The sequence below is a fragment of the Trichoplusia ni genome, chromosome 26 (assembly GCF_003590095.1).
Source record: "Trichoplusia ni isolate ovarian cell line Hi5 chromosome 26, tn1, whole genome shotgun sequence".
In the NCBI taxonomy this organism is placed as follows: domain Eukaryota; kingdom Metazoa; phylum Arthropoda; class Insecta; order Lepidoptera; family Noctuidae; genus Trichoplusia; species Trichoplusia ni.
The window spans coordinates 2588105-2605661 of record NC_039503.1 but is presented as its reverse complement, the minus strand read 5'-3'; the positions used below and the strand labels follow the sequence as shown (position 1 = coordinate 2605661).

The window sequence follows — 17557 nt, the reverse complement described above, 5'->3', positions numbered from 1 at the left end:
TTAAAGTAATATTATCAGACATAATCCTGATTTACCATGAGAATCTATATGATAAAATAATCCCACAATACGATTAATCTTCAACAAGTCTCTTTTGGAAAGTATGAACACTATGAACCCTGCAGAAAGAATGTTGATTTAGCGCGGGACCCGTATTTCGAAGCTCTCATGAAATTCACAGGGTACGTTTTTTAGCTTTCGCTAGAACAAATAATATCAAAAGGTATTATTATTTTTCATCATAGAGTTTATTGCCGAGCCCCCAACAAGTTTATGTCCATAACAGGTTATATAGGTATTTTGAGGGATAGTACCCATACATTTATTTGTAATCCAGTAGAATACTTTATCAGTAGTCTATTTGTACGGAACCCTAAATATCTTGAGCCAGACACGCACTTAGCCGTTTTTTTCTTTACTCTGCGTATTATATTGAAACATTGAATAGTCGTTATTAAAAAGAAAAAAAAATGTCCTGATCTAACCAGTTAAACAACGGAGTGTATTTTTAAATTATTTAAAAGATAGTTTACAATAATAACTATTTCCATCTGCATATATCTATTAAGTGAACTTGATAAGGCGAAATTAAGAAGCGATTGTTCTGACCAACATATTAACATAACTCTCCAATTAAGATTTTTTTTTACTTCATTTTGAAGTCCATCCACGTCAAAACATATTCCATTTTTAAATTTCATAACATAAAAAACACAAAGTGAATGTATTTTTATAGTTCCGGCAATAGACAATACTTTTTAACCTGTACTAACCTAATAACATTATTTTATGACAGCTACCTGCACGCCGAGAACAAACCGATTTCTCTATGCCACAGACGCCAAATGTCGCCATCGATCAATGACATTTTGTGTAGTTGAATTTATTGATATAAAGCGTTAATGTAAATAATAAACAATATCATCATAAAAGTCGGCTTCCAGTCGATATGTATGCCAAGGGCAAAGGCTCTACAGTGCCTTCGGACGCTCAGGCTCGCGAGAAATTAGCGCTCTACGTGTATGAGTACTTGCTTCATGTCGGTGCAACCAAAGCGGCGCAAACATTTCTGTCTGAAATACGATGGGAGAAGAATATAACACTCGGCGAGCCGCCCGGGTTCCTGCACTCGTGGTGGTGCGTGTTCTGGGACCTGTACTGTGCGGCGCCGGAGAGACGGGACACTTGTGAGCACTCATCAGAAGCGAAGGCTTTCCACGACTATGGTTTTGTCAATTCTGGTTACGGAGTCAACGGCATCGGTCACAGCGCCGGCCCAGCGCCGCCTAACGACGGTACGTGCGCTAAATACGCGAATTATCGCGCGGATAAACGCCAATTTTATGTTTTACTACGCGTTTTTAGGCCATCACATTTCTTATCTTTTATGTAAATAAAACTAAGATTTCCTGATTCGTAGCTCTCTATTTAGCTGACTTGGATGTTATTATCGTCAATTGTTAATAGATTTTTAGGTTTCAAACAGTATTTAAGATGATTTCTTCATCAATATTGTTTAACCAATGACCATTTTTTACAACCAGTACACATCCTTGTTTATTGAATTACTAAAAAGAATAAATACATCATATTTGTCCCATTTTTAAGACCTTAATCATAAATCTGAACAACTACCTATGCTATATTTTGACATCATGAAGACTGCCCCTTATACAAATATCCTGTCACTACACTTTTGCTAAATAACCTGCTTGTATAATACTATTAACCTCTTTTTTCTTCTTAATTAAAACTAACATGATTATTATAATAAACTAAATTAGTACGTAACATAGCCATGAAAACACTTCAACTTAAAAAAAAAATGTAGCTCAGCAAAACGGATAAAAAAAACGAAATAAATGATCTAATTTATTAATTGCCCTTAAAACTATAGTTTTTCATGACACTTATAAAGGTCATATTCATAGTTTTCTGATCTGCAATTATCAAACATTCTCTATCTCTATTTGCAAAGATAGCTTTGCCCAGCCGTGGGCTATCAATCTCACCTTGTATTATACTTCAATATTATGTCTATAGCATTATAAAGTCATAACATTTTGTAATAATATCAATATCATCACATTACTATCAACATTAGTTCTTTTTTAAACAATTAGTTATCCCACTATAAATGTTAAATGATTTAACTGTAAAACATTTTTAAACAGGCTCTGGTACATTATAAGTACTGTTTCTGTTACATTGATGTTAAGAAACTGCTTAAAATGTAATATGGATGTCAAAAGACTTGTCTTAATTAATCTTTATACTGTTTCTACCTGCCAGTAACTAATAATAATAAAGGTTTTGATGAGTAATCAGATATTATAAACAGATAGACTTTCAAAAATGTAATGCTTAATAAATAAAAAATAGTTATTTATATAGATCGGCACTTCAATATGGGCCAATTTAATTAATGAATATAAATTAATAAAACAACATATAAACAGACAGACGTACAAAAAATTAAAGCTTCTTAATACATTTGTAGAAATAAAAAATAGGTATTTATATTGATCGACACTTCAATATTAACATTCTTTAATTAATGAATATAAATTAATAATACTTTTTACATTTTCCAGGCATGGGTGGCGGTGGGATGCCCCCAGGCTTCTTCCCCAACTCTCCGCTGCGGCCGTCACCACCAGCACCACATCCCGGTTCTCAGCCATCACCGCACGGCCCGCAGCCACAGCTGATGGGGACCGGACAACCATTCATAGGACCCTGGTACTCGGGAGGTGGACCTCGTGGCGCCGTCAGAATGGGAATGGGCAATGATTTTAATGGGCCACCAGGTATGCTTTTAAAACACTCATTTTCTTGTTTGTTTGTCGTTCCGGTTGGATTTTTGCAACTTAATTTTGAGACACTTTCTGATAAGTTAGGTGGCTGAAATTTTCATGGTAGCTTCAAACCCGATAATAAAGCAATTTACAATCATAAAAACGGCTGGTCGGATTTTGATAAAATTTTAATGGAGTGACGTTTAAAAACGAGGGTACTTTAATTTTTAAAATTTATTTATTTTTGTTCTATTTTATGACCCTGAGAAAATATAGTAAAAGAAATGTGTGTATGTATATTAATAAAAGATCTGGGCTTAACAATGGGACAGTTACATTCTGGTAATTTTATATCTACTGTATATGGAAATTAAAATATGTTTTGTGTCTTTAAAGTGGGTTTTTGAGAACTTATACTTGTTTCGTAAATCAAATGTAACCAGTGTCTCTTGTGGTGTTGCAAGGATTGTAATGATAACATACACATTGAAATTGGTTTAGGCATTTAGGAGTCATGATGGAATGAAACTTACTTATTAGAAAGTATTTTCTGTAATTATAATTTACAAAGTATATGGTAAGGTTATTTGAAGTTGCGTTAATGATTAAGTCTTTGATCAGCGGTGGGATAGAACAAGCCAAAAAATAAAATTGTAATTAAGTGTTGTCTTCTTTAAAATCTTGTTAAACAACAAGTTAAATTGCTTCACAGCTTACTTTACACGAAAAACATAACGCATTCAGGTAATACTTTGTAAAGATATCTAGAATTTTTTTAATGTGTTTGTTATATGTATGTATGTTTGTGCCCCAGGCCAAGGCATGATGGGCAATTCTCTGGAGCGCGGCGGCGGCGGCGTGCTGGGCGGGCCGCGCATGACGCCGCCGCGGCCCGGCATGGGCCCCATGAGCCCCGGGGCCTACGCCGCCGGCATGCGCGGCCCTCCGCCACAGGGACCAGGTGAGGCCAACAACACAACAATAGGTATCTCGGTATCTAGTGAGCTTGTTTACATCACCATGCGTAAAAAGGCATAGTTCTCCGAATAGTCTAAGGAACTGGTCATCACACATTACATGTTTTTTTTTTTATAAAGATAAAGATAAATTTATTCGGAAATAGGAGACACAGATACATTTTAATGGTTCAGCCATATTTTGCCATGAAGGCGTGCAAATTTTAAATGCTGCCAACATCACATACATTGTTCTGAACCAAAAGTAAGTTGCTGAAGCACTTGTGTTATGGAATTCAGATACAAAGAAGGTACCACAAACACCCAGACCTGAGACAATGTAGAAGTGTGCATTTTTACATCGTCCCGACCAGGGATCGAACCCGAGACCTCAGAGCTAGCGACACCTTGAAACCGGTTCGTAAGCCACTCGACCACGGAGGTCGTCAATGCAACGTCAACATGTCTCATTTATATAATATCCTAATTGTTTTTACATACATATTGCAATAAATTTGCATTTACTTTGGATTCTTCATGTCTGTTCTCCCATAGAGCGGAGGTGAATGATCCCTAGTAGATGCCCCATGACCCCTCACACTGTAGATTAAAGTTCTCAAAAAGGCCGGGTCTCTTCTCATGAAGTTGACCTGTGAATGAAAAGAGATACAAAAATAAGTGTCAATGGCTTTTTCCAAGAGCCCCGACCAACACCTTAGGAGGCTCTCGTTGGGCGTCTGGGTCAAGGGTTTGATTCAGAAAGCGGTACTTCTAGACACGATGCGCATCGTGAGGAGGTTCCTCTCTCTGGAGCCCTGACCACCGGCAGCTTGGGCCCTGACCCCGTTGCCGGTTGGACACTATTTTTTACATTTGTATGTGATTCGATTAAAATAAAGGAAACAATAACATTAAGCATAGACTAGACCCTAGACTGCACGGACAGCCGAGTGGTTGAGGTCACCACGCCAAAACCCACTGAGCGCGACGTGTCATGGATTCGATCCCAGCGAAGGACAAGCATTTGTGTGATCCACGAATGCTTGTTCTTAGTCTGGGTGTCTTTGTGCTCGAGATTTGTATGTTTGTGAACCCACCCACACTGCGGGAGTGGCTTTAAAAAAATACATATTAATAGCTGAATTAGTTTTATCTCCACAATGAGCTGACGCGGCGGGATCGCGAGTCTCACGATAGTTATTAAAAAAATATCGAATTTCGGTGTTACGTTGTCAATGAGTGCAAGATTTAAAGTCGCATATGTGCTACAGGTATGCCACCGATGGGTATGGGTCCGCGGGGCGCGTGGGCGGGCGGCGGGGGCGCGGGCGCGGGCGGGGGCGCGGCGCCGCTCAACTACTCGGGCGGCTCGCCCGGCTACGGCGCGCCCCCGGGCAGCAACGGCCCGCCCGGCCCGCCGACTCCCATCATGCCCAGCCCACAGGACTCGTCCAACTCCGGTGAGTCACAACACGGCAGTAAGGTGGTGGGGTACACATAGACAGGAGGGGGAGGTGTCAAGTTTTTTTTTAGTTTTATCGATACTTTTTTAGCTTCTCCATAGAGGTGTGTATCATAAGTATAGGGATGAAACTCAGGGCTGTATAAATTAGATAGAATTTAAGCGTAGATATGATAGTTATTATCCTAGGTGTTTCAAAAAGGGGGTTTAGTTGGGGGGGGGCGAAAACGAGGGATGTATCAAGGTATTTTAAGTTAGACGGAATTTAAAGATGGATTTGATGGTTTTAAGTCTTAGGTCTTTCGTATAAGGGCTATGGGTGGGAGAAGGGTAGAATATGGGAGATGTGTTTAGGTATTTTTAAATTAGTTGATTTTAAGGTTTCTGCGGTTTAATCTTTAAACATGTAATATCAAGGTATTATGATCTTAATAGGTCCGCTTTATTTAAAACATAAGTAATAAGTGTGATAAAATGAATTTACGAGCTTATAATTGTAATAATAGATTAATTAAAACCAATTTGACCTGTTAAATACTCAATGACTTCTTCGGCTAAACAGTTCAAAATTTATAGTAAACTAGCTCGCCAATGCGCCACCCAAACGCATAAAATAAGTTCATTCAAATCGGTGCAGCCGTTTAGGCGGATATCAGTAACATTCACACAAACAGCAGTATTATATAAATATAGATAGTTACAGATTTCATAAATTACTTGAAGTCAAGTATTTGAATAAATCACAACAGAAAGGGGTGTAATATCATAGATTAGACTATGGAAATACCATCATCATTCTAGCCTTTCCCCAACTATGTTAGTGTCGGCTTCCAGTCTAACCGTCTACAGCTAAGTACCAGTGTTTTACAAGGAGCGACTGCCTATCTGACCTCCTCAACCCAGTTACCATGGCAACACGATAAACCTATGTAAATAAAATAGAAAACGAAAAAAGAACTTGACATCAAAAAGCTTAAAGTGTTAACCGTCCCAAGCGAAAATTATTTGATATTCTATATTTTATTTTTTCTTAAATTTTAGGCACGAAACTCTAGGACTGTGGTTTCCAATGCGTGTGAAACTAACTTTTATAATAGGGATAATGACAATGTTTTTTGCAGTGTCCGTCTTTTAGTGTTTTTTGTATAATAATGGATACGTATTTTTTTAATTTGTCCCGCAAACATAAATTGACCAAATTACAGTGAATGAAACTTACGCGTGACGTCACGATTGAGTATAAATTTTACTCTATCGTTACGTCACAAGCCCGCTCTCCTAAACTTTAAAGCAGTTAATCTTTGTCAATGCTAGTTTTTCTGAAAAAAGGAAAAATACGTGTCTCATACTTTTCAATTATCTAACTGAGGGACTAATGAGATATTTTCATTTTATACCCAGTCATCATCCCTATTGTGAATACAGATGGTCCCTAGGACATTTACCGCGGAGGGACCAGGGCCACGATTCCGCTATTCACAATGGCCTATGAATTAATAGAATTAGGATTGAAATTACACTATTGGTATCTTCCTTAACATTAGCGGCAGCTTCAATAGAAGACTGACCGACAGACTGACACTAAATTTTAATATTGTATAAATAAATCGTTTGACGTTCAAAAGTGCCATATACTGGTTTAATTGAAATAAAGAATTTGACTTTGACATTTTGCAAACAAAATATTTGGAAAGTCATTTTGGTTGTGTGGGGTGGAACACTCACGGTCAATACAATTAATTTACAATTATTGTGTTGGCAAAATGCTTGGGAGAAACGAATGATATCAAACTAGCTTTTCGCTCGCGGCTTCGCCCGCGTCGATGTTGGTTATATCGCGATTCCAAGAGAACTCGTCAAAAGTCCGGGATAAAAACTATCCAATGTTCTTTCTCAAGGTCAACTCTATCTCTGTACCACATTTCATTAAAATCAGTTCAGTGGTTTAGACGTGAAAGCGTAACAGACAGAGTTACTTTCTCATTTATAATAGTAGAGATTTAATCCTATTTCTATTTTTACATCGGCCATTGTAAATATAGGAATTGTGGCCCGGAGAGTTGCCACCCTAAATAAATAAAATACAAGAAATATTCAATTAATTTTCGCATACCGCCATTATTATTTTTTATTTATAATGAAACTACAATACTTTAAAATTATTTTTAGTTTTTAACAATTTAGTATTACAGGATAAGTTACTACGTTTTAAAAAAGGTATTTAACCGTCGCACTAATTATAGTTAATGTAATTGTTTGATGAGTTTATGTTAACTTTTGGATTTATTTTCAATATTTCAATTTTTATTTGATCTCTAAAGTAAATCTGAAGTTTTTACTTAAAAATAGAATTAAAAAAAATCATGATCGAAACGTTATTGACTAGCTGTAGCGCACGACTTCGTCTACGTGCTTAAGAAGATATAAGACAGGATTATTTTTTAATCGGTTTATCATTTTTAGAGTTATTCAACATCTAACTATTTTCATAAGGGCTTTAGGATATAAACCAAACCGTGATGGTTTAAATCCTATACCCTTTCTAAATAAGTGGTTGTATTTTCTGAGATTAGCGCGTCGAAACAAACCGACTCTTCAGCTTTTTAATATTCGTGTAAATATTTAGGTATGATTTCGAATTTGACGTCATGAAAAGTTTTTTTTCAGAGGTCTAGGATTTTGAATTTGTCACCATTAAAAACTGATTTATTTAAAAGCTAAGTTGAATCTATTAAATTGAATAATTTTTAAATACATTCCATCTATTTTTCAATAGCAGTAGATTTAAATTCATATTTCAGACATTCACGGATTTTTTTAATACCTTAAAAAAGCAGTTTAAAAAATAAAATGCGACTAAATATATATTTATTTTATTTAATGTTTCTTGTATCTGGCGTTTATTTATTTAATATCTGTTTTTTTTTTTATAAACAACCGATTTGTTATGTGGAATATATTATACAGTATTCCTTATAATACTAAAAGGCCTGTTATTAAGTAACTTAAATATATTAAAACCCAATAATAAATAATAAATGCGGACAACATCACATACATTGTTCTGAACCCAAAGTAAGTTGCTAAAGCACTTGTGTTATGGAATTCAGATACAACGAAGGTACCACAAACACCCAGACCCGTGACAATGTAGAAATGTGATTTCTTACATTGACCCGACCGGGGATCGAACCCGGGACCTCAGAGCTAGTGGCAACTTGAAACCGGTGCGTACGACACTCGACCACGGAGGTCGTCAATAGCACATATTTAAAACGAACGATATTTATTTTTCATTTATCAACTCCGTATACTTTGTAAAAGAATTTACCAATTAGACATTTTACTGTTTATTTAAAAAAAATGTATAAATAAGATTTTTATACTATCAGATATTTTATTAAAAATTCTTAGAGCGTTTCCAAAGAGACTTTAATATGTTAAGGTTAAGACTAGCTGTTGCCCGCGACTTCGTCCCCGTGGTTAGAAGATATTGTTTATGATTTATACCTGCCCTGTTTTTTTCACATTTTCCATTGTATCTTCGCTCCTATTAGTCGCAGCGTGATGGTTTAGCCTAGCCTAAAGCCTTCCTCGATGAATGGTCTATTCAACACAAAAAGAAGTTCCTGAGATTAGCGCGTTCAAACAAACAAAAAAAATCTCTTCAGCTTTATATATTAGTATAGATTACATCAATGAAATAAGCGAAGTTCTTAAAACTTAAAACAACGCCATCTATCGGTCATACGTGGCAACATGAATAAAATTACAAAGATTAAGTTAAGCAGAGGTTAACGTAAGCTCATCATTCCGTTCTCAATCTGACAATGAGGCGTCTATATATATATAGAGAAACACGAAAATTGTATGTCTGTCTTTGTTTTTGTTCTGCTTGCTTCATTCTCGCTTCACTTCGTTACTCACGCTTGGTTCATAACTATGTAACGCTTTCTATGTTAGTTTTGTATAAAGACCTGTTTTTTTTATTTCTGTATCGATTCTTCTTAAGTTTAAGATTTTTCTCGAATAGATTTTTAATTTCTATTCGAGAAAAAAATAACGCTGAAATTGGAATTAGGTTATAAGATTAAAGTTCCGAATTCAGTGTTATGAATAATGTAATGTGAACTTTTAGCTTTTAGTTGCATTCATAGACAAAATTGTTTGTTTATATATTTTTTTTCAATAAAAATTGTAAATCAGAAATTAAAGTTTCATTTTTTTTTTCGTTACGAGGAGATCGTATCGTTCTGCCAACAAGCCTTTGCCCAGAAAGGTTTTATTGAGTTTTTATCAACGACAGTCCCTCCGAATGATTTTGTCTATGACGTTAAGAGCGGGTCGGTATGTGCGGCAGGCGGCGACGTGTACACTATGATGAAGCCGGTTGGGGGCGGCGCCCTGGGGGCGGAGTACCCGCTGCCCGACCACGCCGGGCCCGCGCTGCTCGCACAGCCCGCCGCTGAAGGTGCGACCGACTCACCCACCCGACAACCTTGGCTCAGCACACACTAACTTACAACCGATAATGTTATATAATTTCTTAGGTTTACGCGAATGTTAGACATTGAAATAAAACTACTTTTACTTTCTATCGCACTCAATTTTAAATTTAAGTTCCCTACGTTTCGATACCTTTGCAAGTATCATGGTCACGGGCAAACTGAGATGGCTTTCGTCTTGACAGAAGATGTTGCTCGTTAAAGAACACATAGATGACGTCAAACACGGCCGCTCAACGAAGTCTGCCGTCGCCGAACATGCTGAAGGTTCCAGCCATTATATTAGATTTGACCAACCACAGATCCTCGCTAAAGAATCCAAATTCCTACCTAGGATGTTTCGCGAGGCTATTGAGATTAAAAAACACCCTAATTTCAATAGAGAAGATGGCTGAAAGATATAACCTACTTGGGACCCAATAATACAAAAACTCCAGGCCAAACCCAAGAACAGCTCTGCAAGACGCAAATAATTAGTTAAAATATGAAGGTAGAACGAGCAACATCCTCTGTCAAGACGAACGCCACCTCAGTCTGCCCGTGACCATGATACCTGCAAAGGCGTCGAAACGTCGGGAACTAAAATCTAAAATTAAGCTGCGATAAAATTCGATAATGTTATACCTAATATTGAATACTGAGATTTTTATGAGGTCGTGCGGGGTCTAAATTATGTACAGTATGTGTTTAAACTGTCCGATCTGTTAGAGGGTTGCAGTATTTGTACTGTAGCGTAAAATGATTAAGTACGTATGATAATTTATTCGAAAAATAAAAGAAGAATTTTACTCTATCAATTTAATTAATTTTAAATAATATCTATAATAAAAACGACAGCTAGGTAACTAACTAAAATTGATTTTTGTTAGTTTAGAAAGATACCAAAATTTGGGTTAATATTTGTCATGTGTGCTGTGCTAAAATAATATGACTTATGTTATATAACGACCTAGATTTTATTCAATCGTTAAAGGTCATGCAAGTTACTGAGAATTCCTTCAAGGATCGGTCAGGGTTTTGCATACATACTGTATATTAAAAGAACTTGTCTTAAAAGCAATACAACATGTAACAAATAATCTTAATTACATTACAACTCAATATTTTCCTAAAATGAGTTTTCTTGTCCTACTGAGTCATGTATAGATCGGTATTATTCCATTATTATTTAGAGCCAATAGCGTTACCGCGTCCATATTCAAATCAAAGTAAAGTTTTTAAAAAAATATTGATTAATACTAATGTTCGTTTATGAGAAAAAAAGTCTTAGCTAAGCAAAAGTAAAAGCGTTATAAAGTTATTATTTTTGAGAAATAAATGAAAGAATTTATAAATGTACAATGGGATGACATGATGACACGTTTTTGAATGTCCGTCATGAATTATATTGAACACTAGCTGTTGCCCGCGACTTTGTCCCCGTGGGTAGAAGATATAAGTGATGATTTATACCTGCCCTGTTTTTTTCACATTTGCCATTGTATCTTCGTTCCTTTTAGTCGCAGCGTGATGGTTTATAGCCTAAAGCCTTCCTCGATGAATGGTCTATTCAACACAAAAAGATTTTTTCAATTTGGACCAGTAGTTCCTGAGATTAGCGCGTTCAAACAAACAAACAAACTCTTCAGCTTTATATATTAGTATAGATTAAGATACATATTTTATTTTGTCACGCAAATATAAATTGATCAAATTACAGTGAATAAAACTCAGCCTGACGTCACTTTTGTGTATGATTTTGACAAAGTCGTTACGTCACAACACCGACTTCTGTACTCCTCTACTATAATCTATTTATCGATTATATATATAATATAATCTACTTAAAGAATAGTAGATTTTTATTTTGTAAACTCAATCCCTATTGGAGGCCTTTGCCCAGATGTGGGACACAGTGGGCTAGAGGAAAAAAAATCCCTATTCTGACTTTCACAAAAAAAAACCCTGTCTACCAAGACTGCTATTGGGTTGTGTTATTAACAATAGTTACATGTTGTATCGAATATAAGCAAAATAATAATTAAAACATAAGTTACTGTGGTCGGGTGCCATAAGGGCTTTGACACAAGCGGGGGTTATATATAAATATAAAATAAATATGTATAAAAAAATGTTGTAGTGAGTTTTGCGGCGCCATTCCGTTTATTTATATAATAGCGTGTCAAAGCCCTAATTAATAATAAATGGTAAAAAATACCAATAAAATCCTACTATCTTGCTTGTACAATATAAAATTAATAAAGTTTATGTCTGCTCTATAATGAACTGCGCGACTTTTTCTACCTCTGTGCGAAGTTTCATCAAAATGTGTTTGATAGTTTAGGAGTTATTTGATAAAATATGACGGGCACAATTTTATATAATCTGAACACACGTTTCTAATATATTGTTATGTTACATACTAAAACTAATTCGGCTTAGTTTTTAGTTTGTTTTTGAAAATAATCAGAACCTTTTGGGTTTCACGTAAAGTATTGAAGAGAAAAAAACACCGTATGTAAGTTTCATGAGCCTTAAATAACCCACTGCTGGGCATAGGCCTCCCTTTGTTTAAACCATCCTTCTGTCTTTTGCTCTTCTCATGCATCATATTTCTATTTAAATCCTATCTTTTCTTATATTTTATGCCCATATTATCCTTTTTTTTTGTCGCTGGGAAAAATTGCTGTTACGCATCCCCTTCCCGCCGGGGGGCGAGAGAGGGGTATGAGGGACTTCCCGGTGAACGGCGTTCCCGGTATACCCACTAAAAAGACCCAGCGGCACTCCGACCTCGCCTGAGTGGAGAGGGCCTGGGAGTCTATGTCGTCCAGTCCCCCACCGGCGACTGCCTACCTTGCGGCAAGCCCCTCACGCTCCCCCCCAGAGGGGAGGGAGCTTTATGCCCATATTATCCTAACCCAAGTAGGACGCCCCCCCCCCCCCAGGTCTTAGACACCTTTCAGTTATAAAGTTACTCGTTCTGCCTAGCTCCTTTTCAAGAATCAAACTCATTTATTCAAATTAGGCTACTAAATAGCACTTAAATAGCGCCGTTCAGATTAAGGCGACTGCTCACTACACCGTACCAAACCATGACCGTGCTATGAACGTGTCCGGCAAAAAAATATTCTCTGTATTAAAAAGTATGCTACCATGCCCACTTGCCCGTGCCGTTACCGACCAGCATCGTCGCCTTTTTAATATAGAGAATATTTTTTTGCCTGACACGTTCATAGCACGGTCATGGTATGGAACGGTTTAGTGGGCAGACTCCTTTACATGGACCCAGTTTCGCCCACCCTTCATCGTTTTCTTCCTTTCCGAGGTACATCATACATGTACTTCATTAGGTATACTAAGATACCACTGGTTAACGGTGAATTAAAACATCGTGATGAAACCTGGATTACAAATATTGGAATTTGAAATCGCCCGCAGTGAGCTAGCGTATTGATCAATGCTCAAAACTTCCCTATACCCACAATTTATCTTGCCTTCCGAAACACGGAGGCACTCGTTATGACAAAGATGGTCACCCATCTACGGACCAACCGCGATAAGTGTAGCTTAACCTATGATCATGCAGTTATGGTTTAATTGCCCAAACGTGCAGGCTCAATCTATATAGCTATCCCATGATAAATGATCAATTTGTAGCAAGAAAGGGATACCAACAATATTATTAGGAAAATATGGATACAAATTTTAGGTAAATTTTATATTGAAAAATAATAATCATAAAAAGCAGACAGATAATACATTCGGCCATTTTGGTTTTTGTTATTTTTAAGAGAATGAAGCAAGATTATTTTTATTATCAAAATTTACATTAATATTAATATTTTTTATTTATTAGATTTTTAGAGTATTTAATCTTGACGGTACCGTTCGTGTATTAAATTGCTCTTACGCCAAAAGTTTAATGAAATCCGGTTTGTCAAGGTTAAATCCTCTATGGCATAGTAATTTATTTTTTACACGCTCTATCCTCAAGTTTTATAGACCAAAAATAACTATAGTTTTTTTTTCTGTTGTGCAAAAACTAAACGCATTTTGAGGAAGTTATTTTTTGTTATTCGATTTGGAAAAGGCTTGTTCGTAGATTTAAAAACTTAGTGCGTATACAATTATAATGTGTGAGCTGTAATTGGCAAAGAAATATACAAATTTTGTTTTTTCGTTGGTTTATTTTTGATTTAAATAAGATTAGACTGCTAGAGAGTAATCATTATGATGGTACATAAAGAATTGTGTGTTGTTTTTTTTTATATATATGCCTAGGTATAGAAAATTCTGTTTTAATTTTGTTTAGTTTTTGAACAATAGAATTTGGACTGAAAATCTTTTATTTTAACATTATACTAGCTTAAGCGGAAATACCTGTTTCCTAGACATTTAATTTTATTTTTATGTCCGTCAGATAGTATAAAAAATATTCGTTAATTCAAAATTTTGATGACTTATGACGTCACTATTTTGTATTTATGACTTAACATATTTACTTTAATTCTAAAACCAATTTATGAGTTTTTTATTACCTACCTGATCTGATGGACATATTCTTGCCCTATCTTCCTTATTTATAAGAAACCCCTTGTAACTGAGTTCTCTAACATAACTTTAAGTATATCTGTTTATTTGACAACTTTAAGTGACAGACACTTAAAGGTGTCAAGTAGACTAAGCATGAGACTTACCTCCGAATACTGAAATGCAACTAGGTTTTGTAACGTTTTTTTTTATAATATTCCAACTTTGAAAATCTAAAAGTCGTTTTAAAATTGAACAGAAGCTATATGAAGGCTATATAAGCTATTAATATATGTCCAAAAATGACTTTAAAAGTTGTATTTTAGTATTCAAAAATACTCCATTTGTTTAAGTAATTAAAAAGGGTAAACAATCTTTGTGTCTTTTTATGCAAACACATATTAAATAAATAAACGACTGATGTATTTCAGTGGTATATTTGATTTGGTAATCTTTGCGTTCGTTTTTACTCGTTATTTTTTATTTTCAGACTGAAATCTTAGACAAAATGACACCTAGATTGATTACCATGTTTCAAGTACTTATACAAATGGAGTTTTAATATTTTAGTGTATAGTTAAATGAATGTAAACAGAGCTCTGGGAAACCTATTCGTAAAGTTATTTATCAAAATATGATAAGAACTAAATTTTTAACAACTAACTTCTAACTTTTCTTTGTAAAACCTTACCACCCAACGCCATCTAGTCTCAAACTAAGTAAAGTATGATGAGAACTAGACAGCTGAAAACATACTTATATATTTCTAAATACATACATAATGTAGATAAATTACATCCAGACACAGAACAAAATGATCGTGTTCATCACACAAACATTTGTCCTGATTGGTTATCGAACCTATCACCTCCAGTGTAACACTCAATCCCACCACATTAGAACAAAAGTCCAACAAAAACTAACCTGTTTTTCTGCATTTAGATTCATCAATTGACTCTTGCTTTGGGCTAAGCTTAAGGGTGTTAGTTCACTGACTAAAACCCACCCATGTTCCTTCCTTTTATATATCGGGGTTTCTCTAACCCTTTCGCACACTCCCCCTCTCTCTCTCTCTTCCTCCCCCAGTCTTTATTTATTATTTATTTATTTACATTATAATACTTATTAACTTTTACTTAACCCCACAAAACTGTTAGCACCGTATGTCTAATCTTATTAATTTAATAAAGAATTAATTAAATATTCTCAGAGCTCTCTTCACATTCGTCCGTCTAATACCCCAAATTGATGTGATAGTGGTGTGATGGTAAGGGTCAACTCCAGGTCTGTTGTCGCAGGACTGGGGGGCGTCGATGGCATGAAGTCTTCACCGGGAGGCGTCGGCGGCGGGGGGCCCGGCACCCCGCGCGAAGACTCCGGCTCAGGAATGGGGGATTACAACTTAAGTGAGTTGAGTTTTTTATAATAAATTTTTTTTAATGCTGTTATAAGCAAATATGGTCAAAGGATCGTGAAATCGGGATGATAGCTATACTATGTGTTATTCAGGTTGTGAACTATCTATGTACCAAATTTCGTCTAAATATGTTTAGTGTTTTTGAATGAAAATGCGAGAAATATCGTGCGTGCTGTTATACATTGCTGACTTATGATATATGACGTCAAATACCCGAGATGCTCGGCTACACTATGTATTGCAACATGCAAGGTATTCCTCGCATCGTCTAAATCCAGCCTATCCGGCCCTATCAAATATAGATTCATACTAACAAACTTTAGCTTTTATAATATAAATAGGATTTTTTCGACTTCTCTCGACTACTATTACAGGGAGTCTAGGAACGCATATTAAATTTATATCATTGCTAATGTGTATGGGAAATGGCGCCCTACAAGATCTATAGCGATGCCTCTCTCTCACACAACTGCACCAGTCTAACTTTCCGCAGTTGTGGTTTGCCTTCTACACACATTGAGCTAATTTTTCGATTTGTGATTCAGTTACAAAAAAACGCATCTGCTCTAAAAAAATTAACCCTCGTGTCAAGGCGGTTGCAATAATCAAGTCACATGCGCAACGACACCCAGACTCAGGACATTCATTGTTGTAAAAACCGCATTGAAATCAGTCTTTCCCTTCGCAAGCTATAACTACAGACAGACTCAAGACAAGCATGCTGCATTCGTGTTTAAATGCATTCAAATCAGTCTATCCGTTTAGAAGTTAAAATACCACGGACAGATATTAAATTTGACCTACAATAAACTCAATTTTTCACCAAAATCTTACAATTATGTTTCATTAAAATAAAAATTATAATAATATTAATATTTCGCAGGTTTTGGTGGCCCAGGCGGTGATCAAAACGACCAAACTGAATCGGCAGCAATATTGAAAATAAAGGAGAGCATGCAAGAAGAAGCCAAGAGATTCGAAAAGGACCCCGAACATCCCGACTACTTTATGCAGTGAACAGATCCACGTGTGGCGACAACTTACCTCAAATAATACTGGAAATGAACTGAGCACGGCAGTGCGTGTAGCCAAGTTCGGACTACGGTGAGGCTAGTTTAGAAAGATATATATTATTATGTCATTTTTCTCTTCTTGTTGAGATTTTTTATTTCGATTCTGTAAATGTTTTCCCGTTTCTGTGTCCTAGTGTCTTTTATAATTTGATATACTACGGTGAAGATGAATGTATGTTTAGAAAGAGATATGTCATTTTTTTCGGAACTTGCCTAAATTTTGAATTCGTTATTGCTTTCCCTGTAGTGTCTTTATAATTTGATATTTTTGAGGGCATAACCTAAGGTTGGAGATTACATAAAACTACGCACATGGGTAGAGAAGGATTTCATAGATTCAATGATTCGTAATTATCTTGGGGTTTGACGCCCGTTTTATTATTTTATAAAATTTAAGTGATTTTTCTTTGATTCCTAGTAATATTATCACACAATGATTGTTCTAGACACCAATTTTTTTCATTGTTTACCGAACTTGGCTATTCGTGTCTCCGTCTTTCAAAAAATTCCGTTTCAATTATAACATTTGTATAAGAATTGTTTCGTATCATGTAATTAAAATTTCGATAATTATCAAAGCGTTTTATACAAAAGTTTTCATATGTCCTAATTTATAGATATAGGTGTAATATTTAAAACTAAACAATATTTGTATTAGAAAAACCCGGTCATATTAAATATGATTTATTTACATCATGTACACAATTCTTCAATTAAACTAAAATGTTTACTCCCGGATCTTTTATAATTCTGATTTGGTACTGAAATGGTACTTTTGGAACACCAAGATGGAGTACCAATCTAGTGTTATCAACGTCTTTAGCTGTCTATCTA

The 17557-nt window shown here is 35.7% G+C and overlaps 1 protein-coding gene across 2 annotated transcripts; it reads left to right on the top strand.

Annotated features, from left to right (window-relative positions):
- The first annotated feature begins 810 nt into the window (after positions 1–810).
- On the top strand, positions 811–17354 carry LOC113505586 (single-stranded DNA-binding protein 3). Of its 2 annotated transcripts, XM_026888373.1 has the most exons (7): positions 811–1295; positions 2595–2810; positions 3613–3759; positions 5026–5214; positions 9577–9687; positions 15532–15639; positions 16534–17354. In XM_026888373.1, the coding sequence occupies exons 1-7, from the start codon at positions 950–952 to the stop codon at positions 16665–16667; spliced, it is 1251 nt and encodes a 416-aa protein (XP_026744174.1). In that variant the 5' UTR covers positions 811–949; the 3' UTR covers positions 16668–17354. The 2 variants fall into 2 exon arrangements, with proteins under 2 accessions (XP_026744174.1, XP_026744175.1); XM_026888374.1 differs by lacking the exon at positions 9577–9687 and having other exon boundaries at positions 813–1295.
- Positions 17355–17557: the final 203 nt, after the last annotated feature.